Below are 24,131 nucleotides of genomic sequence, written 5' to 3'. Positions count from 1 at the left end.
ATAAAATTCCGAGTGACCCATTCTTATGCTGAGATTGTTCTGTTTAAAAGAAAGTCCGTAAATTTCTTTGATAGAACGCGTAAGAAAATGTTTCGATTTTTTTTAAAAAACTTTTTGTCCTTTTTCGATCACTGTAATGACATCGCACTTAATTGAGACTTTGTCTGGATCATTCCAAGTCATCACTGAGGTAATAGTTCAGGCTTTTTATAGATCATCAGAATTTATTGGATGGCCATTTTAAGTAAACTTAAAATTTGTGTGTTTCGTAATCGTAATTTCCATTTCAGATTACTTCGGTTTAAGAAAACGGACGAGTAAGAGGGAGGCTCATTTTACTATTCCAGAGAGCTTTTTTGATCAAAATAATAAAAAACCAGTCAGGAAGACCTTTTATTTTTCATTTAATTAATGTGAACCACAAACATCATCAAATCATTGCACTTTTATTGTTTCCAGTGTTGCTAACTGTGACATCAAATTTAACGAAACTTCGCTAATTTCAAAAGGCTGTAGTTAATTCATGAAACATTGGTCGAGAATGGTATTTGGTGTGTTTATTATTCATGTAAAGCTAAACCATCTGACAAAATTTCAGAATTTTAAAAGATGGTGTTTTCGAGAAAATGGCGATTTTTGAGAATTTTACAATTTCTCGAATTTTTTGCGACACAGAAGCAATACAATTTTTTTTTCGGAAAGCGGGTAACTAGGTCTTACCAACCGTGAAAACAGAATTGTAAAATTCGAACCGGAAGTGCTCGAAAAAAATTCGCAAACTTCGACTTTTCAGATAAATTAACGTTCATTTGTTAATTTATGTACAAAAAGGTACGCATGCGCAAACCGAACTACAATAAAATATAGTTTATTTACATCCCTATGTACATACCACAACAAGAATTATAACTCTACCTGTCTCCATAGCCGAATGGTGAGGCTCCGAAGTTGACCGTTTTTCATGTCTTCTACAGTTCATAAATTTTACTCCCCGTCTTTGATGGCCCATTACTTGGCGGGAAAATTTTTTTCGACAAAACAAAAAAATATGGGTCTCTTAAAAACATGTCTAGTTGCTATAAAAAAAAGTTTCAACAATATCTGAGATGGTGATGGTACATGCTCTGCCTGAATTGAGATGGAAGGCACCATATATAAAGCTAAGCGAAAATTCGACGTTTAATACTGTCCAATCTGTAACAGGATACAGAACAGCAAGGTGAAGACCTTCTGAGTTTATTAATATGATTCCTCCTCAAGGAGTTTACATTGCAATTAATGTTAATCGTTCGCATGTGCTATAAAATATATTACTACATTAATTTTGGTTTACTGATTTTCTTTTAACAAAAACTTCCAAGATTATATTGCTTTCATTAATAATTACTCACATCTATTTGACTATGAACGAGAAATTTATTCTTGAACTGAAACTACTTATTTATACGAACCGAACAAACCACCTTAACTAGGCTCTCCACCACTTTTCACAGTTATCAGGATACGAATAACTCTGAAACTCAAAGAATATATTACATGATCGCTGTGTAACTTTCTAACTGTTACCATACAGACTATTTTAAGAGAAGTTACGTTACCGATACTGAGAAGTTCAATGTTGCCTATGCCTATGACGTCAAACTTGATTCACACATACTTTTTGGTAAAGGGACATCTCAAGAATAGTGTTCATTTTTCCAAGCAGTAATTTAGATAATATTAGATTTAATAATATTTTTTTTCCTTCAATTTTGAACAACTGATAACAGTGCTAGTCAACAGCATTAACACAGCAGAAGCCAGATAATTCCCTAATATGTAATTTAGCACCTCGTTACACACACACACAAAGGCTATCCTATACTTATAAGTGTAACGCAACTTTTTAAAGTGTTTTCTGTACACTTTCATACCTGTGTCGGTTGAGAAAGAGCTTTTTCAACGGTCTTCAGCAGCACAGGAATCAATTCAATTCCTTGGATAAGTGTGTTCCCTTGAAAACATGCTGACATGCATTGGATATATGCATTTCGAACTGGTGCAGTTGATGTCTTCAGGCTCAAGCCTTTCTGTAACGAAATAATACAACATTTGTAATCTTTCATAATAGAACTAGAAATAAGCATTTATATAAGCTACACTAATCGTATTCAACATAGGAAATGCGGTTATTTCATAGCAGGTATGTGAAATTTAAAATTACTTCCGAAACGAGATGATATACAGAACAAGCTCAGCCAACTAATTAACAGGTCAGAAACATTTGAGTTCATACTATATGATCCAGGAGAAAGAACTGACTGTTTCCGAATTCAAATTATGACCAGACAGATTATTTTACGTATGATCATTTATTTCCTAATTTAACTCAAAGGCGTTTTGTTAACAACGTTTAGGTATGAAACCAATAAAATCTTTTGAAAATTACATTATTTAGATGTTCTTTCCATATCTGAAAGTAGTATTCAAAATTTCACAACTGAAATGCTCCTAGTTTTCCTTTTTCCTTTAGATCAATTCTGTGCAGATGTGATCGCTGAGGTTGACCGTGACATCGTAGCCAGCTCAAATCATTTCAGCCGCCATGGAGCGTTGGCCAGCATATCAAGCATTTATCAATAAAAATAAATAAATAAAATAAAATAAAACTTAAAAATAAATAAAATAAAAAGTCAGTGATTCTTATTCAGCGTGTATTTCGCGGAAATTCAACACTCATACTGCTCCAAGCCGTAACACCATATTCTTGAGGGTTGCGAACTTTCGGGAAATTTAAGAAAAATGTAAAGAACTAGATGTAAAGAAGTAGGGGGAGTATGTTGCATAGCTAACTGTTGTAAACAAAACACTTTAGAGTTACAGTTCAACTGGGACATAGAAGATCACATGCGAAACAATCAGTCTGGTCACAATTTCACTTTGAAACCCGTCAAGCTTTTCTATCGGATACTGTATAATATTTATTCCATGCTAGCTGTAACATCATTCTATTAAAATCATAGCATGGTTTTTCAGTTTATAATAAAACTGGGTTAATTAATAAGTAATAAATTCTATAATTTATTTTTGAAATAGTTACTCGTAATCTTAAACATGGGGCTACATGCTTAAATGGACGCGGAAAAAAGGTTGAATACTAAATAACTAGACGAAATTTTATTAAATATTCTACTTTTTCTATGAATATGAGATGATATGATAGGATAAGGGTAAATATGAATTTCAAGTGTATGTTTATTTGTATGCTTTATGAATGAATTATTTCTTACTTTAGACCAGTCATAACTGAATCCTCTGTAACGTGGTCGTTTGATGCTCTAATTCTCATCAAACTACACGAAGAGAATAAGGAGCAATAAGAAATCCTAGAACTGGTAACGGCAGTGGTGACAGGGTATCAAGAACATCGATGGTTTTACAGATACGCTACTCGTACACTGCCAACACTTTGTTTTACTCCATATTCCCCTCATTTGCTCCATCTGTTATCTCCATCCCTTTCCCAATCGTAAAAGCATGCTCCTACGTCATCCACCAGCCAACTGCAAATTACAGGTTTACACTCTACATCGTTTTAATTATATATAATATAAAACACCAATATTAAGAACAAGCAAAAAATAGTACACATCTCTCTCTCCAACACAGTATTCAGTTATTAACAAAAGTAACGCCCCTTTCATTTTTCAGAGCAGCTTCATTAAAATTTGTTTTCGTTCTTCATTCACTCCCTCAATATCCTGTGACGTGTTACAAATTTGTTTTATATGAAATATATACAAAAATAAAATAAAATAAAAAATAAAACACTTTAATGACAATTAACAGCAAAATATTCAGTAAGTAACAGAATTTCTATTACTGATTGTAGCCCTATTAAAATATTATATCGTATAATCATATTTGTAGTAAAACATGCCAGTACCCTTTTACTTCATTTATCTGTAGAAAATGTCAAGTCGAAAATTACTTAGTAGCACCAGAACTTCCAGCAAAACCAGTGCAAAACTGTACAAAGTGGATATGTTAAAGAGGGTTTGTGAAATAATTTGAATTACATCGTGTGTAAGACTGATAAAGCATTAAATCCTAAAATAAAGCTTCCCCATAAGCTTCGTTACGTCGTCTCGGAGTTCAGCACTCACAATACACTATCCACCCTCCAACCCCCATCTAAATACATTGAACTAGTAACTGAATTATTTTGAAGAACAAACTATACGCTACCAGTCTGCAAAGCTCAGAGACTGCAAAACCTCTCTAAAGTCAAATAGCTAGCCTTCTAAATAATATCACGTACAGTATCCGAAGGAAGTTACTTTACTAAGCAGTGTTAGGTGTTCAAGTCCTTTGCTCATTTTCACCTAGGAACGTACCTTAAACCATTCCACAATTTTGTTTGGCACTTCGTTACTGAATTTTGCACACCACAGTGAGAACATATCCAGAGCTTGAATTAGTGTTCCTTCATGAACTGAAAAAAAGTAAAATTAGGGTCAAAACTAGTCAGCAAAATTTGAAATTAATAATTTATACTACTTTGACACAATGGTATCCCTGAATTAAATTTACACTCAATCGTGTAATTATTCTACAAGCTTAGGAGAGTTTTCATTTGGCGACTTTTAAGATATGACAGGTTACAAAAATTTCTTTACATAAACAAATTATACTCAACTGTTTTGAAAATATATAAAAATCCTGCATCACTACAAGATATACTCACCTTCAGTTTCTAGAACTTTTATGAAATGATCAGCTGCTACAGAAGCAAGTCTCTGCATGCTACTTCCTGTTACGCTATTATAGCTTAGATTCCCAATGCCCTGTAATTAAAGGTCGTCTTTTAGAAGTATTTAAAATTGTATAAGCGTAATGTTCCTTTTCAACATCAAGGCTATACGAAATGTGGACTTACAGTTTAACGTGGATCCAAACTACATGACCCCCTGCTTAGAATCGAATTCGAAACCTGTAATCAATAAGTATAATAAATTATTTATTTGCAGGAAAGGTGATACATTCATGCATGGAAACATCTTATTGTCCTTCAAAATAACTGCTTCAAGTGGTTATACACTTCTGAGAACACGTATAGAGGTGTCGCACACTTTAGGCGAAGGAAGCCTACGTATTGGGTTGAGTTCAACATTCACATCGTGTCGGATGTCGGCACTGTCCGAAAGCCGTTGTTCTTTTAAGTATTTCTTCAAGCGAAGGAAAATGAAATAATCGGCAGGGGCCAGGTCTGGCGAATAAAGCGTGATAGAGCACAACAATATCCTCCTTACGTGGTGCGCATTATCGTGCAGCAGACGCCAGGGTTCACTTTCGGTATACTGGTTGCTCACAACTTAGACATCTTCAGGAGGAGATCCAAAATGTTCATATATGTGGTCGCATTTAATGTCAGGTATTCTTAATGAATGATCCCTTCAGCATCAAAAAATGGTAATCAGCACTGTCTTGGGGCGCGACTTCTCGCACCTAACCCTTTGGTATTTCAGTGACCCTGAGCCGAGCCATTCCATTGCCTTGCCTTTTAGACTGAGTCGTACTTGAGATGCCACAACTCATCGCCAGTAACTACTCACGAAAGTGGGGATCACTATTCACCTTGTTGCTAAGTCTCTGCACAACTCTTTGGGAGTCAAGATCTGAGGTACTAAGCACGCACACAGTTTACGCTTCTATTGATTCAACTTTTCGGTTACAATTGCATAAGCAGTCCTATACGACATTTCTGTGGCCTCCCCCAACGTTCGAATGGTCAGTCGATGATCTTTAGTCAAGAATTCACGCATTTTCTCGAGATTTACGCCGGTGCCGGTGGACGATGTCACGAGCCCACTTGGTCGTCGCACATCTCTCATGCTGTTCCGATTGTCACGGAAGTACTTTCCACATACCTGGCGCAGCATGTCTGGAAAGCGCCAAGAGAATATCACGAGAATATTAATTTCAAGTTCTATGTTGCTCCATTTCACCCGTAACAGCGTCACTTCACTACATCTCACTTTCACAACCATACACGCAAACCGTCTGAACAACACATGCCTTCGCGAATAATGACAGACATACCTCTTGACGTCAATGCTCTGACCGTCAACCAGGAGTACCACTTACACCGCACGCCAGCAACTCATTCAACGTATTTAATGAACAGGTTGTATATAAGAATGTACACTCGCTTTCAAAAGTGTTATAATTTCGGGAACAATTCAACACTCTTATCACTTTCCACAGCTCAAGTATCTCTCTCTTTAAGGACAAATAGCAAAAGAGCATATTTTCTGTGTGCGTGGTGTAAAGTTCGATTTCCGGTGGGAGTGCTTGTTTTGGGTACAAATCAGTGTAGCGGTCTGAATTCTAAAGGGTCCTGGATAAGCTCACATCCACCTTTCATTATTAACTTCAAACAATGAACACCAAAATATGAGCAAGTAAGACAGTATCTGCACAATGCTATTGCACGAATTGATAATTGTCTTCAAGAGTTCACGTATAATGTAGAAATCAGAATATTCAACAATCATGAATTCATAAAATGCCCACCTACTTTTTAGCCTATAACAAAATTCGAAAACTGTTGTTAGTTTAATAACATTTTGTAGTTACTACCTGCCTTATTTTATTTATATTATATTATATTCAAAGTTAATTAAAATTAGAAATTAGACAACAATAAGATCCCACTTTGCATTAAGTCCGCTGGCAAAACTACAAAATATTACATTCCTTGAACAGTGCACAATTTACATTTTACAGATTATTAAAATATAATTATTCACTAATACACGTTATTGTGATAAGCCTCACAACAGCATCCTCAAACCTTCGCCGAGATTACAAACAAAAGATCTCCTCCAGTTCCTTACCAGAGGGTAGCGTTCCCAAAACTGATGCAACGTTCCCTCTTTGTACTGCCATGCTGATGCGTTGCAGTAGAAACGAGGTTGCTCTAGCATCTCCTGACGATAAACGAATGCGATGACCAACTTCTTTTATAAAGTTAAGGCCTTCGGGACCCCATGAACCACCCGATTCGACAGCTATAGAGACAAAATGATATTTGTCGAGTAAATTGCTATATTTCCTGCGCTTTTCTGTTTCCCGGCGAGCAGCCACGTTGTCAGCTTGTGCTGAGGAAGAATGTATATTTGAAGGGGCGAAGGTGTCGGAACAAGTAAAATCCCATAGAAGTGCTTTTCCTTTCTTCCACGGTATTAGAGTCATACCATCTGGCCTCTTGCCGTCTGCACGACTGCATCCCAACGGTTCACATATAGAAGGAACTCCTGCTGAAATTAGTGCCCTCATGATAATGTCGTTGACGCTGGAGTGGCGTGAATGTCTGCCCGCACTATTGGCACAGGAGAGTCCATGAAGGCCCTTCTTGTCTACGACACTTCTACAGGCAGGACATCTGTGTTGCTCGCAAACATCTGCTCCCAAACGCAGTGCACTGGCAATTCGAAAACTGTCATTGGGAAGATGTAATCCTAAAGAAGGTGACGGGATAGCATGGAGCCAAGCGCCTGCTTCTGGAGATGATGTAGCTAGAAGTCTGGCCTTATCTTCTGGGTAATCGGATGACTGAAGCAGAGCTGAAAAGTGATGATTTATAAGAGGATCGTCCCAAAAGGATTGTAGTCCTCTCTTATCAAGGTCAGGGGGATCTGATCCCACTATAGATGACCACTTAGCAATGCTATCGTTGACATCCGAATCCGATACTAGGCTAAGATCTTGTTGGAGAATGGTCTCGATCAATGGCTTAGCGCCATAGAATGAAGACAGAAAGGATGAAATAGCCAGATCCATGGCGCGACGAATGCCGAGACCTCCGTGGTTAACAGGAAGGGACGCCTGCAGCCAAGAGTTATTGTTAAGTGAACAATTCAGGATAGATTCTAGACCGGTTTTCAAGGTGTTGTCATAGCATTCCAGTAGATCAGCATCCCGCCAAGAAGGAGCACAGCGAAGAAAGTATAGCAGCCTTGGCATGGACAATGAGGCACGTAGTAGGTAAAAGGCAGAGTGAGCAGAAATCAAGGAAAGACGTGTAAAGAAGAATTCTAATTTAGAAATTTTGTCTTTTAATATTGTTCGTCTTGCCTCATTAGATAATGCTGCTCCTAATAAGCTGGCGTCATCTGTCGAGATTCTTTGAATCCCAGGCGCGGCTTCGTCAAACAGCTTGAAGAGATTATTAGACTGCTCACTGGAAACTCCGAGAAAGCTGACCTCACATTTGGAATTTTATATTATATTATATATATATATATATGACATTCTTTGTCTAAAATTCACTGTTTTTAAAGAGGAGTTGAGCGTAGCGAAGAGCCTAGGTACTGAAAAGAGATATTGTAACTAATAATAATAAAATTTACAAAATCTAATTATGCAACAGTACAGTTGTTACTGACATGTCATTTAATCTAAGAGTTCTACAGTCACAAATCTACGAATTCTACAAATCATTCGTTGTGACTGAGGAAACCCACCATGTCCATGATATGCCCTTTTCTTTTGTACGAAATGATCCATTTATTTTTACCTTTCCTCCCCCTTCAGAATAACGTAATTAAATTTTATGTTATAATGACATCCATTTCATTTATCTTTGAATGCTACGTCTCATGTGTAACTCTCTTGGTTAAAGGGGACAAAACATAATGAAATGAATAATGGAAAGGAAAATGTAACACCTATGCTCTGAGTGAAATTCGAACCCGGGACAGATAGATCCTGCAGTACATGATTAGTTCATGCCAGCTGCCATCATAACGTAGAAGACACGTGAAAAAAAAAATCTTCCAATGAAAATAGAATTTAGAAGCGAACAAAACAACATCCAGATAAAAAAAGAACTGGAACAAATTTACTCCTTCCTTTCAAATAACCCGGGTTTTCTTCTCAGACCTTACATCTCTACGGCAAAAGTAAGCTACTTTACGTCTTAAAATTGGATCTCTTTCTCTGTATAGGGCGTTAAAGTTTCCAAATTTTATACAAGAATTATGTATAATAAAATAATAAGTTTACACACCTCTGCGTAGTTTAATTTATATTAATTCTGATATTTTGCTCACTATAGCTTCTATGAGCTTCATCGGAGAATTTCACTTTTTGAAATTTACATCAAGTGGGAATTCACATGTTGCTTATTTAATCTCTTCCCCACAGATGTGAATTCTCATTCGATTTAAGTTTTAAAATATGAAATCCTCTGAAGAAGAACACAGAAGTTAAAGTGTACGAAATATCATGATTAAAATAAAATTAATTTCGAAAAGGGACGTAAAATTGTTTCTCTTTTTCTTTAGCTTATGGGAAACTGTAAGCAACTGTAAACAAGTAAGTACGTGCGTACGTAAGTTATCGGGAAAATAAAATGTATCTAAGAGAAACAAATTTTGAATGCGACTATACAATGAACCAGCAAATACTGCAAAATGATATCAAGTCGGCGAAAGATCCACAACCAATTAAAATTCTAACGGAACATATATAACAACAATAAACCCCTTCAAGAGCTATAGAATATGTGACTGCTCTGGGAGTGGATTGGAGAACATAGTAGGTAAAGCATCGCACGACAAACCAAAGACGCGGGTTTGAATCCCAATCCAGTTATGCATCACTGAATTCGCACCTAAAAAAGGAATTGCTATGTTATAAAATCTATTATTTCCTCCAATTATCGACACAACTCCTGATCAGCTTTAAAATGCCTCTACAATTAAAACTAAAATTTTAATTATCCGGATAGCAGGTTACTAATGTTTTTGTATTTAATCCAATATACCTCAATTAAGTTTCATGCAGTTACTGCTTATGATGTAAATACTTAAAACAGTTTAATTCATCTTTCAATGTCGACAATACTAGGGCAGTCAAAAAATTTCCCCGAATTTTCTTGCAGCTCTTTACTGTCACAATGTAAGTGCACATGTACTTAATAGCCTTCAAAGTAGGCTTCTTCGGAACACACACACTTTATCAACTGCTCCTGCCATTGCTGGAAACACAGACGAAAATCTTTTGGTACCGTGTCTTCTGCAGTTCAGCCGTCACGTTGGTTCTGATCGTCTTCTACGGTTGTGAAACGGGCACCTTTGAGGCCAACGTTTCCTAAAAGCATTGTCACCGTAAACTGTTTTAAGGCCATCAAAGTCTGTGAAACAGATTTCCCCAATTTGCATATGAACTTGATGTTTGCGCGTTGTTTGAACTGAGACATTGCGCCAACTGATCACCACGGATACTGCCTGTTATGACTTGTTCACACGTATCAAATTCATAAATAGATAAGCTAAGGACTGTGCTGTACAAGAATCACTGTAATTGCATCACAAATGCCAAAACAACAACAACATTCCGGGAACTTTATGACTGCCCTGGTAATACTTTGTATATAAATGAAATATTTAATATCCAACACAGACACTTTGGTAGTTTAAAGAAGTCAGATAATAATTGCAAGTGGATTATGATAGAACTGCTCTAATCAAGGAAATGGAAAGAAACGAGACAATCCTAAATACATGATGATGTTTACCTCAAACTCATACAAACTGGAATAGAACCACTGCCAATTCACATCAGAGAAAAAGAAAAAGCTCTGCCATCCAGTTACCACGATGTTCTAAACAAGTCTAATTACATCTTCCTTATAACAACCCACGGTTATTACGTCCTTCACGAAACCCAAGATTATGATGATTAGTGAAAAGGCTAAGTGTGTGTCAATAAGGAGAAATCCACGTGAATATTAATAGTGTGCTCAATAATAGTATGCTTATTCCAGGCTTGACTTCACGTGGAAATAAATAACTTCGTATAGAAACAAAAGTAATGGTTCGAATACGACATTAAGAAACAGATCCCATCTTGTATAGTATTGATTGATTGAAAACGGACCTTAAAACTTCAAACAGCAAATGCTAAGAGAGTCCACTGTTTGTTACTAGTGCAAAACTCAGCAGTATTGAGTTAGATTCTCATACGTTAAGTCAAAGATAGGCTATCGATCAGGATTAAAATAGTTATCACTATGGATTTTTTTCAACCGGAAATTTTATCAACCTTGACCTTTCTCATCCTGAATCTGCACAATATAAGTAAAATGTCTACCATTAATAGAGTGTTGTCTCTCTCTCTCAAAAAAGATAATTGGAAAATAAAGATGCTCTAATTACCAACCTTAAGTTTGGTCCCAACCAACTAGGAAGTCTACAGGGTAAAGTATTCGCTTAGTGAGTAAGAAATTATCATCTAACTGTGTGTTAAGGATCTCGAAGGGTCATCGCGAACGAAACTACTAAACCTCTTTTGTAGATTATATTTCATATCGAGATGTTTTCAAAATTATTATTACCTTCCTATTATCCTGTTTTATTAATATCTTTTCACTTTCTTGTTCCTCGGTAAATTACTAATTCTAACATTAATTTTACGCTTACAATTATAAGAAACGACCACATTATTAGCACATAATAAAAGCCATTAATCATCCAATTAATTTTAAAACATTACGGTTTAAACTTTTTTTTTCTGAGTTGCATTCTAACATCGTTCAAAGACCGACAAATCATCTTTCCAGTATTCTCCTGATCTGACTGTGATAAAACGCAAAGATTGTCTTCAGGACCGGACCTAGAAACTTGGACAAAGGATTTCTCCACCATAAAAGTATAAAAGTGTTTGCATTAAGGAATAACTTACCTGCAAGACACTGATCTTATGCACTGCAACAGTAAGCTTTCCTTCCGAGCCATGAAACACTCCGAAGAGATGTTGAAGCAAATTCTCCAAAGCACCAGCATCGCTACATTGTCGTGCCAAGAAGAGACAAGCTCTTGCAGCCTCTTGTCTTGGTAGATCTTCCTTTGAGTATAAATTTGCTAGAATAAGGAAATAACTATAATTAGCAAAGAAATATATTAATATTCATACATACACCAAATATCACGAAATACGATGAAATTACGAGGAATTATTGGTACATACTTGACGAATTAAGAGAATGAAATTGAACACTCCCTTATTCATCATACCTTATGCCTTCGGGCTACTGTTCTCCTGAACTCAAAATGCATCTGAAAGATACTAAATTTAGGAACACCACTGACGTCACATATGTCGAAGATTGGCTGTCGATCAGGACTAAAACATTTATCACTATAGAATTTTTTCAATCAGCAATTTCATCAACCTCGCCCTTTTCTCAAACTGAATAAAAAACAGAGAAACTATCGAATACAAAGGGAAAAAAAATACTTACTTGCCAAAATTTTTCCAATATCTTTGGCGTATTGGCTTAAGTCTAATGCTAAATTATCGATTACATGTCCAACACATTCTAAGATAATTTCTGGATTTCGTAGCATCGCCTTCTGAATCGCAGGGAGCAAACTTTGCTTGAATTCATCATGTGTCACATGCATAAGCAGTGGTTTTGATTCCTGAATAACATACAAATGTGGTTTTGTCTTTGAGCTTACAGCCATTTTCACAAACATCTCCAGAAAGCCACCCTGAAAGGAAGTATATAAATTTATTAGTTCAATCTTCATTCGTTAAGTACTTCGCAATATTAACTTTTTGTGGACAGACTTCAAAATAACGTTGTTTTCTGCAGCAGACGGAAATCTTTTGGCACTTCTCAAATATTCGTATAAAAGAAGTTTTAAGTTTCAATTGCAATTTTAAACGTAAATTTTTAAAACTACAACAAACTCGTAGTCACTATCCCCGTTCTTCACGAAATTCCCAGTGTCTAATTTTATACATCGTAGAATTATTAATTTCACACACACCCATGGGAACTCACCCTCCAACCTCCCTAACAGTTTTTGTGGGCCTCTGTCAAAAGATATATTTCTGACACAACATATTTTTTTACACGTCTTGTTTGATTAGAAAAAAATGTTTTACAAAGCTTTGAACATATCGTATTTGCATTGAAAAGAAAATATATAAAAAATTGGCTCAAACAATGACTGAAGAGGACAAACTATATTTGAACTCATGTAACATAAATATTGTTCGCACATTGCTGCATCATTTTTAATGTCAGAATAATTTTAAAATAAGAATAAATATTTTTTTTAAACTTATCCGACAAATTATCACAAATGTATAAGTACAGATGGCAAATTATTAGATATGTACCTATAAATGTAGAGTATGAGTATATATATATATATATATATATATATATATATATACACTTTAAATGATAGTAACTTGTCACACAAAGGAAAGAATTTTGAAATGAAATGAAATCTTTTAAGTTTTACGTCCCACGGATATGCCGGTTAGGGTAAAGGAGACGGTGATAGTGAGAAATGGATGAAATGGTGGAATGAAGAATGTGGGAGGAAACGGGAGAACCCCAAGAGAAGCCACGAGCACGGTATATGTCCACCACAAAGTCCACACGGCGTGAGCTGGGATCGAACCAGGGACCGCAATCACCGGAGGTGAACGCTCTACTACTGAGCCACCGCGCCCCCAAAAGAATTTTGAAATATGGTTACTTGATTACTCGAATATCTTCTGTGTTTTCATTGTAATGTACTTTAATTCGCAAACAGGTTTATTCTTGTAAAGTCATACGCACTTCCGAAGTACGCCTCTTTGTGAATTACAATGAAGACAGAGAAGATATTCGAGTAATCGAATAACCATATTGCAAAATCCTTTCATATATGTGATAAGTTACCATCTCCTAATACAGAATAGGAAACTCGACAATTATAGGTGCGGGGAAAATGAATTTACCATTGAATCACTAATCCAACTGAATTTTGTGGATGAGTTGAGTTGAGTTGATTTTGAGGTTAACGTCCCGTTCAGCAGCGAGGCTATATGAGACGTGGACCTACTGATTAACGTGGAATCCGAACCACATGAGCTTCCACCGGGAATTGAACCCGGGTCTCCCACGCCAAAATTTTGTGGATGATTCACCAATATGAAGCAGAAGACAATGCTCAGAGCTAAAGAATATAAGTTATAATAATAACACATCGTAAATGGAAAACACAAATATTTAAGTTTAAAGCTGCCAATTATTACACTTAATCACACCTGAAATTGTCGTAAAATTTTTATCTTTAAATATTTTTAAAGTCCCATTATTAGCACACAGAAATTTTCCCTGATTTTCAGCGGAATTCAATTATTTCTCAAATTACCTCACATTTCGCGGTTTTCTAGCCACCCTGAAAATGAAAAAGTAGTTTGGAATATCAATTATCAAACATTAATTAAAACATTTTTTTTCCTTTCTTTTCTTCAGTTTAACTTACCTTGTATTTTGCAACTAGCTCAGTTTGTTTAGTTTCAGTTACATGCCGAAAGAGGTAAGCGTTTAGAACCACTAAGTAAACAGATGGATCCATTCTGGTCACTACCTCCCCATACAATTCTCCACTATTGGAAACCGATTTCCACATAACTGAAAGCTTTCGGTATGCCTTTTCTGATCGTTTTTTGTTCATAGCTGCAACAACTACTGATAACAGGATTGCTTGCGCTTCCACCAGCTTCTGGAACTCAACTTTCACATTATCAGAGCAGTTGGGAAATCCATGCTGAATAAGCAGGCATGACCATGTAAGAGCGTACAGACCAGATTGTGAAGTACTTAGGCTGAAAGAAAATAAGATATTACTGTAAAAATAGCTAAGAAATTTAGACAGAGATAACTTCTAGATGGGTTTATAATGACAGTATTATCTTCCAAATATGCAGTTATTACAAATATAGTGCAGCCCACTTGTACCGAATTTCAAGGGACCAACACCATGAGTTGTTTATATCCGAAATTCGTTATAAACACACACATGTATTTTTCCGAATTATGGAAAAAAAAACAAAGGATTAGATAACAAGCAGATACGTTTTTTTTTTTTAAAAAAAAAAAAAAAAAGAACATACAGCAGTATAGCATTATATCTAAATATAATTTTATTAATTGGGTTGTTGCCTAGCCTATCGTACATATTGCAGTTCTTCCTACCTGTTCAAGCACGCTTGAAGAAGTCTGTAATTTTCCTCTGAACCATGCCTGCTGCCGCTGTTCGTAGCACCGCCACTTGCACTTCCCCAAATACCCGAAATGTATTATCCGGCACCGTGTTGCTCTGCTCGAAAAGATAGCGCTTCAAGTTTTCCAAACTTTGGATTGCTTCTTTGGAACTCACGGGTTGTTTCACATTTTCCACTTTTTCATCTTGCTTCGCAACCTTCCTCACGCCTTCCATAATTGAATAACAACATCGGGATCCTCAGTTACAAGCACATCATCTGCAGCGACGTACTTGATAAACGTATTCCCGCTGTCATCCAAGTGGGAGGGGGAGGAGTGAGTTATGCCTGGCTTACACAGCGACAACAGCTATGCAAACCAGTTTTGCGGTACCTGAGATATCCACGAGCAGAAGGAAAGAAAACAAGATCCCGTTCTGAAACCTTCGCTTATAAGCGGTCTGTACGGAAAATATTGTTCGTAATATACGGTCATTTGTTACATATTTTAAATAGGCGGTGTAACGGGTGTTTCATTTATGTTCGTAATATCCAATACTTCGCAATATTTAATTACTCAATAACAGGGTGGGTTAAATAAAAATCGTTGATTTAAATCGAATTCCGAAAGAAATTAATTTAAAGTGAAAATAAGTAAAATCTCGTTTCTGTTCTGTTATTTCGATTATGGAAGTTAATAATCATAATACAGTGAGACTCAAATGTACAGTATAGTATGAAAACAAGTGTTATGCAGAGGATGATTAGGGAAAATCCCGTTTTGAACAGGTAACGGAGCAGTCCTGTTTTCTTCTTTTTGTAACATTGGTTTTGGGTTTTAAAATCGTTAACTATTCCAACGGGGAAATCACTATCGACATTTAAGACGAAAATTCTTTTTTGCCCGTGCCTGTTTGTTTTTCCCAGATAATAGCGCGTATTTAGAGGGGTCCTATTCCCTCTCCAAAAAAAATCTTTTTGTTAATTTTATAACTTTAGGCGAAATTTATGTATTTCCTTCCGCAAATTTATGTAGTTCTGAGCTTTTAAAAATAGGCCCCTGCCAAATATCAGTAACTTTTGTGAAAAATGTGTCATTTTGATAAACGTTGCTGTACCTTTTCCTTAATGCTTTTAAATTATATCACCTATTTTTAGGTGATAGGGCAGAATATTCATTATTCGATTAAAAAAGTACCAATAAGGCTTTTTACTTCGTTTTCTTCAAGACTGGAGGCATTTTAGAACAAGTTACATATGTTTTCATGCCTTTCTGCGTTGAGGCATAGTGTGAGATAACGTTATAAATTTAAAAAGATATTTTTTGTTATGCGTATTAGTATTATTTTTGGTGGCTTACATTTTGCATTCAGAAGACTGAAATTTTGCACACTTGTTCAGTGCACCCCTTAATAATTCTCAGGTGTTTTCAGATCTCTGCGTGGAAACAGCGGGGTCCAAAGGGGCAAAAATGTTTTTAAAAAAGATATATATATATATATATATATATATATATATATATATTACAAAAGTTGCTTTTTTCGTGATTTTCCCACCTCACGGGAGACATATGAATGGTACCGTTTCAAAGGCTGTTCTATTCTGAAGAAAATGATGTACGTACTATGATCCTAGGATAAATAGGGATGCCTCAGGAAATTGTTACCTGAGATCCTGTTTTATACGGGAACCTGGGGTATATTACTTTTTGCGGGCTTACTTTTGCACCTACAAGATTGAAATTTTGCACATTTACTCAGTACACCCCACAGTATTTTTCAGATTTGTTTCAGGTCTCTGCCTTAAAACAGGGGGAGGGATCCACAGAGGTAAAAATTTATAAAAGAAAGATATTTTTAACAGAAAATTCCTTTTTTTTCGTGATTTTCCCGCCCCAGATATATGATGGAGACATTTGAAGGGTATCGTTTGAAAATTTGTTTTATTCTGAAGAGAATAATGTACAAATCATGATCCTAGGAAAAATAGGGATGTCTGAGGAAATTTTTATATTACATCCGTGTCATTTGGGGCGTTGTGGGAATGTTCTTAGCTCATTGTTAAATAGTTTCCTCACCCTTACTACTCAAGATAGAAGTTTGAAATTTTGTACACACATTTAGTACACCAATTAGTACTTCCCAGTTGATTTTGAGATCTGTGCGTTAACACAGGGGAATCCAGAAGGGATCAAAATTTAAAGAAAAAAAAAAATGCCTATTACTCTCAAAATTTCCCGCTTCAGGGACATGATAGGGAAATGTGAATGTTACCGTTTCAAAAGCTGTTCTGTTCTAAAGAGAGTAATATATGTACCATGATCCTAGGATAAATAGGGTTGATGCTGTAGCTGCTTGACTGAAAGTCTATAATTTACCTTTAAAAAGAGCCATAATTTAAAAGGGTTAAGAAATATTGTTTGGGATTGATATAGGTTAACGATTGGGGATAATTCAAAATTCAACCCCAATACTTTCACTTAAATGGCATAATTAGCATTTAATACGAATTTCTAATGCTTTTTCTTCAGTTCGCGACTTGTATTAGACGAGGAGCAAGATTTGATTTAAATAAAAAAAAAAAAAAAATCAACAAAAATTATTTTATAAAAAAATCATGATTTTTTATCCACCCTGCCCAATAATTCGTAATATTTGATTTCCGAGTTCGTTATAAGTGGGCTGCACTGTATTTCTTTTTGCAGAACCGGTTTTCAGTGCAAATGACAAGAGTTTCTGATAGAAAAATGCACAAATTTTCTTCACATCAGTCACTTTTCAATGTCAAGTTAACAGCAGATAGCACATACGGATTTTACGCTGTACTCCCAATCATGTCTTCACATTGCCTTCAAAAAAAATCTTTCCTGATGCTAAAAGTGATTACTTGATATTTTGACTTCGGGAAACAAAACTGAGTTTCGTTTGTTTTAATCTAATCAACTCATGCAAACAAAGAAATTTTCAATCACTGTGAGATAACAATGTTTCCTACGACTATAAGAAGTAAACTTAAAAACTTTTTTTTTCTTTTCCTACTTACGTGGGGCGCAAGTTCTTATGCGCTGCAGCTATGTCACTCAGGACCGCTGTTAAATGTTTCATGGTCCAGTCCCCATGTTTTTTGGTCAGTTCTATCACTAATTTCTTCACATAGCTTTGAGACGTGTTGTCTGTGTATCGTGGTAATGTCAGCTGTATCACTTTGCATATTCCTCGAACTATATTTTCCGTGATCGCTGAAAATAATAATAATAATAATTAAAGTTAAGACATTAGTCCTTCCGGTCACAAGTAGTGGAGCTAAGCACTCCTCTGTCCTTCAGTAATTCAGAATGTTACTTCTACATTAAAATAATAATAATAATAAAATAAAGTTTACTCACCAACGTGTCTCTATCTTATCTTTAACTGATTTCTGTTATGTTTTCAGATCCAAATATCCGGGGAAATATAGAATTTAGAAAATGGCGACAGTACAATTTCGAGAATGTTGTGACAGTGTTTTCTATGTAATCTCATGATCTCTAGAACAACGTAGTAGAATTAGTCGATCCGCTGGATCACGGTTTAACGTCTCTTTCAGCATCGAAGCTACGAGGTTGTCCAGATAGTGGCAGACGTTTCGGCCTATCGTGGTAGTGGGCGGGGTAGAGTCCCCATCTTGGTGTCAGAACGTTACCACACTCAGTACGCATCCAGCTGTGGTAGAGCCTTTTTATTTGAACTGTGCTCCTGCTGGCGCTACTATCGATGTGTGTTTCCTTGTACCTCCCTCGAAAGAGGAGGGACAAGTTGCTGCAGCCGACATCTTTCAATTGTTGAATGCGGAAGCGTTGCTGCAATGAATTATTTCACGGACATCACTGTGCTCTGTCTTGCTAGCCACTCTAAGTAACTTACGATCTTCACTCGTCGAGACCAAGCGACTGAATGACAAATTGTCAACACAGCTGAGACCATTCACTTCTCTTCCCTAAGCAAAGGGAGGGTTTCATCCGCCAGAGAATAGCCGGGGTGGGACCGAAGTATAAAAAAAATGAAATCTTTAAGTTTAACGTCCCACGATTATGCCGGTTAGGCTAAAGGAGACGGTGATAATGAGAAATGGGTGAAATGGTGGAATGAAGAGTGGGAGGAAACGGGAGAACCCCGAGAAAACCCACGAGCACGGTGTTTGTCCACCACAAAGTCCACACGGCGTGAGCTGGGATCGAACCAGGGACCCCAAGCACCGGAGGTGAACGCTCTACCACTGAGCCACCGCGCCCCCGGGACCGAAGTATAATTTCTGAGGGCACAAGAGGTGGAATAGACAGGCTCTTGCATGAGAATTGTGATGCTCTTACTGTGCTTTCTGTGACGCGTTACAATGTGCGCTGCAATAGAAAATCCCGCTTCTTGTGAGGTGCGTTCTGTAATTGGTTTTAGTTGGCGAAAACCGCAAGCCAATTGTAATCCATTTCCAACTGTGTGAAGAGTGCAGATATGGAATAATAAGTGAAGGTCCAGTGAGGCAATGGTGTATTGATTTTAAAAACGGCCGTTCCAATTTTCACGATGAGGACCGCAGTGGTAGGCCTAAATTTGTGTCTGATGAACTGGTGAGATAAAGCGACGACAAAATTTGTGCAAATGGTCGCTTCACGATCACGGAACTTGCTGAACATTTTCCTCACATTTCATGAAGTTCTGATGAAAAGCTTGGTTACCAGAAATCATAGGCGGCAGATTTCTACCTCGACGGTACTGAAAAACTTGTGTCATGGTATGATAAGTGCCTTAATCTGCATGGCGATTACGTGGAAAACTAGCTTACCTTTCAAATGTATATAATACTTATCATAGTACTGCAAGCGGAGATGATATTTAAGGTTAGTATAACGGGACAAGTTTTTCTGATAGATGTCACTACAATCTTCGTATCTCTCCCATGTATTTTTTAACTTTCACGAAAATTTACAGTTTCTATTACAAATTTCAACCTAGAGACTTCAAATTTTTAGAGGAGGAACTTCATAACCTATTAAAGGGAACAATCCGTGCCGTTTTTTATTTAGAATTTTCTTTATTGTTGAAACAGATTCATTGTTAAAGATTTAGATAACCATTTCAACAATCAAGCCGTTTCAACAATGAAGTTCCTTTCCTAAAAATTTGAAGTTTTTAGGTTGAAATTTGTAAGAGAAATCGTGAATTTTCGTGAAAGGTAAAAAATACATGGGAGAGATACGAAGACTGTAGTGCCTTCTATCGGCAAAACTTGTCCCTTTAAACCAACCTTAATGAGAAAAGCAAAAAGGCTAACACTCACCACAAAAGATATATAGTAGAAAACTCTACTATACATCTTTTGCGGTGACTATTAGCCTTGTTGCTTCTCTCAGTACATAATACAATTTGGTTTGTTCATTCAGTTACTTTTTTCATTACAAAATGTCTGTTACTCTCTGGAGAGCCCTCATATATATGACATGGACCTACAACTTAATGTGGAATCCGAACCACAAAAGCTTCCACCGGGAATCGAACCAGGGTCTCCCACACCGATGTAGTAGACTTGGTACATCACAATCGACTCTTAGAGAGAAAAAAAAATTGCAAGTGACAATATCAGTTAAACAGCAACCTATAATGAACGATGTTAAGATTCGGATTCATATTTGAATCTGAAGAAGGTAAGAAATGTTAACTGGAACAGTCATCCAGTTAAAAGTCGAAGAGACATATTACTTACTAAAAACACTTAGTTTCTTTTGATTGCTACAAAATGTGTCCTTTGCAAACTTTGATATGTTACTCCTTCAGCTTTTCTGTAGTCTGAAATTCATTCAAGAAACAGATTCATTATGAATCAGTTTCTCAGAAAGTAAGAACAAATTTCCGATCTTAACAGTTTAAGGAACATTACCAAAGTGATTTGTAATTTAAATGAAACTGTGTTAGTTGTAATAATTTGATTGACAATCTAATTATTAACAGTTTGATTAAACTGACTTCTAAAAATAGAAGATCAAAGCCAATTTCTTATTTCATTCAGAAGATTTAATAAAAAAAAGTAACTTGCTAATATTTTGGTTAATAAATTTTGCTGATTGATAATTAAAAAAAAAAAAACTCTGTTAAGTATTTGCATAATAAGACTGTTCTTGAACTATTCTTTACAAATACTACTTTTAATTCTCACATTATTCGAGGTACACAAATATTGAATCTTGTACTGTAATTCGAAGGCATAACTGTGACATATACAAGCTGTATTATTATATCGACTGAGAGAGCGTATGCAATACACACATCAAGATAGAAATAAATATAACCAGTCAGTCAATATAAGAATGGCTGAACATAAGATTAGAAATGAGAAAATTTGAATGTACAAGGCCTGAATTAAATTAAGAACCTTTGTTTCTCGTAAAAGTATACTCATCAACGTACCCGAGATAAAGGAGTATTTTGCTGACTCTAGGGGTACTATTAGGTAAATGTTATTTCTAATCTTCTATTATTACAAGTAAGCCTGTGAAAATTTATTAAGAAAACTGAACTCGATAAAGATGGTTCTCTTGTTTACATACAAAAAGGCTAGGTTAAGAGTGCACTTTGAACGGAACAAGTGATTGTTGTCACAGGATGTGGTACTCGTGGAATAGAATCACTGCTATTTGTACGTAATAGGTTAGGTAAGGTATCGGTTCTTATGAATGTTCTATTCAAAGTGCACTCTTGCGAAGGCTACTAAGGCAGAAAGTGCATTTTTTTTCTTTCTACCAAAAGTAATTGGAAGATTTTACATATCAGTGGTTCCCAACCGGTATTACGGTCCCACAGGGGGTCGCGAAATTTTGCAACTTAAAAATCATGAAGCATATCATTATCCAGCCAGCAACAATGCTTACTATTACATAGAGAAACTGCTTAATAGAAACTAGTAATCTTATAGGCCTACTATTATTTACAATATTATTAATAAAAATAAAATGAGTGTGTCACGATGTCGTAGGCACAGTAAAATGTGCCGTCAGTTAAAACAGGTTGGGAACCACTGCTACAGATAAGGAGGTTAAACAAAATAGGCCTTAGTCAGGTTCGTTATTACGTGTGATTAGAGTTACACTAACAACTGCATCATACGATAGTAAAGTCCTTAGTATGATGTTAGTGACAAATAAGAACGACTGTGATAAAGGCTCAATGAGTTTTTGTACCAAAAGGCGATGGGAAAGTTCTAGAACAAAGGCCCCCTTTATAAAACTAATGCAATATATTTTACGCACCTTGTTTCGATTCCTTTTCGTTCCTTATTGCTTTCTATTTTCTTTTCTTCCAGTCTTTGTACTTTTTTTTTCATAGTTGCAATACATTATTAACAAAACAAACAACACTAAATTTCAATCTTCGAACAGTCCATCACCAAATTTGTTTATTAAACGGTAAGAGTGCAACTTGTGCAGAACATTCATAGGAACCGATACAACTAGGAATGCAATGGATGTACCCGATTGCAATGAAATGAGCTGAGCGAGCTTAAACTACGTAATCATTCCTGGCCATTATGCAATAATAAATGCCATTTTTAATTGTTGACAAAAAAAATCGCGTGAAAACTTTTTCCCAATGTTAAGTCTATGCAAGCGTTTTTCGGTGATTATTCCTCGATGGTACATCGGATTTTTGATTTCGACCTATGTTGTCACTCAGCACGACATACTCTATCAGCGTGCTAAGTTTTCTTGAGATCGGCCAAACGGTCTAGGAGGAAGCGTTTTTCGGTCATTATTCCTCGATGGTACATCGGATTTTTGATTTCGACCTATGTTGTCACTCAGCACGACATACTCTATCAGCGTGCTAAGTTTTTGTTGAGATCGGCCAAACGGTCTAGGAGGAAGCGTTTTTCGGTCATTATTCCTCGATGGTACATCGGATTTTTTATTTCGACCTATGTTGTCAATCAGCACGACATACTCTATCAGCGTGCTAAGTTTGGTTGAGATCGGCCAAACGGTCTAGGAGGAGTTCGCGGACAACCAAACGGCTAACCCGAGTATAAGAGCTTCGCTTCGCTCAGCTCAATAAATAGCAATAGGAGCAGTTACACTCTATTAATTTTACCAAAATGGGTCCAAACTTCCCTAACTCTTAAGCTAACCCGACCCTACCCTACTTATTCCTATATTGCGTAATGTCAACAATGCGACAAAATCATTTGTTTTGCATAAAGTACACTCTTGCCACACTACTCGTACGTAGCTCTAATGTTTTATACATAAAGTAATAATAGTAATGATAATTAGATAAATGAAATTTTTCGTTATTTCCTTGATTTTACGTACATAAATGTTATTTTAGTTTGCTTTTTACTTCTTTCGAAATTCCATTGTTGCGTTTTCGTCTTTGGAGTCGATGTTGAATTGTTCATTTCCGGTAGACGGTATGAGACTGTATTGTGTGAATCTGTCGAAGTACTTATATATATTGCAACATAGTGTTTTACACGTCGTGTGTTCTGCGTACATTTCCTTCTACGCAGTTTCCTTCAATGTTGTATTTCTTGATTCTTTTGTGATTTTTTTTTCCATAGTGTGGTGTTCTGTGAAATTTATTTGTTCGCAATGGGTATGTTGTTTTGCATTGTCTGATGTTATTCATGTTCCTGGTTACTTTTGTCTTTTAGGGCAAGTTTGGTGAATTATGATGGATTAAGTGCCGTATCGCCGGACCAATTTTAGGAAATTTACCGGGCCAATTAGAGAATTTATTTAAGCTTCTGAGGAGGAATGAGTAAAAGTGAGGTAAGTGAAATAGTAAAAGTGAAGAAAGTAGTAGTTTTTGATGATGTAAGCGGCACTGTATGTGGAGGCGGAGGGACTATTTCGCGGAGAGGTACATTTCTTATGATATAATAGCGCGAAAGGAGGAAGAGCATTTCGAGGGCTATTTAGCGGAGTATTTACAAGCCTCAGTTTTGAAGGTGACTTCTAACTGAACGGGAATGTATTTCTGCACAGTGTACAGAAGCTGTAGTGTATGTTAACAAGTGAAGCATTGCAAGTATGAAACCATGACAAGAGTTATTGAAATTTATAT

At 36.2% G+C, this 24,131-nt stretch overlaps 1 protein-coding gene across 1 annotated transcript in view; it reads right to left on the bottom strand.

Moving 5' to 3' along the window:
• l(3)80Fj (lethal (3) 80Fj) overlaps positions 1-24,131 on the bottom strand; it is a 135,672-nt gene that overhangs the window by 109,099 nt on the left and 2,442 nt on the right. The window contains exons 3-9 of the mRNA XM_081770783.1: positions 18,085-18,280; positions 14,322-14,664; positions 12,290-12,542; positions 11,731-11,909; positions 4,727-4,826; positions 4,377-4,474; positions 1,914-2,069 (exon numbers count right to left, since the gene is read on the bottom strand). Of these exons, the coding sequence (XP_081626909.1) occupies positions 1,914-2,069; positions 4,377-4,474; positions 4,727-4,826; positions 11,731-11,909; positions 12,290-12,542; positions 14,322-14,664; positions 18,085-18,280 (1,325 nt within the window). The remainder of the gene's footprint in view (positions 1-1,913; positions 2,070-4,376; positions 4,475-4,726; positions 4,827-11,730; positions 11,910-12,289; positions 12,543-14,321; positions 14,665-18,084; positions 18,281-24,131) is intronic.

This window comes from Thermobia domestica, chromosome 9 (genome assembly GCF_964235325.1).
Source record: "Thermobia domestica chromosome 9, izTheDome1.hap1.1, whole genome shotgun sequence".
Lineage (NCBI taxonomy): Eukaryota > Metazoa > Arthropoda > Insecta > Zygentoma > Lepismatidae > Thermobia > Thermobia domestica.
This window is presented reverse-complemented; position numbering and strand designations above follow the sequence as displayed.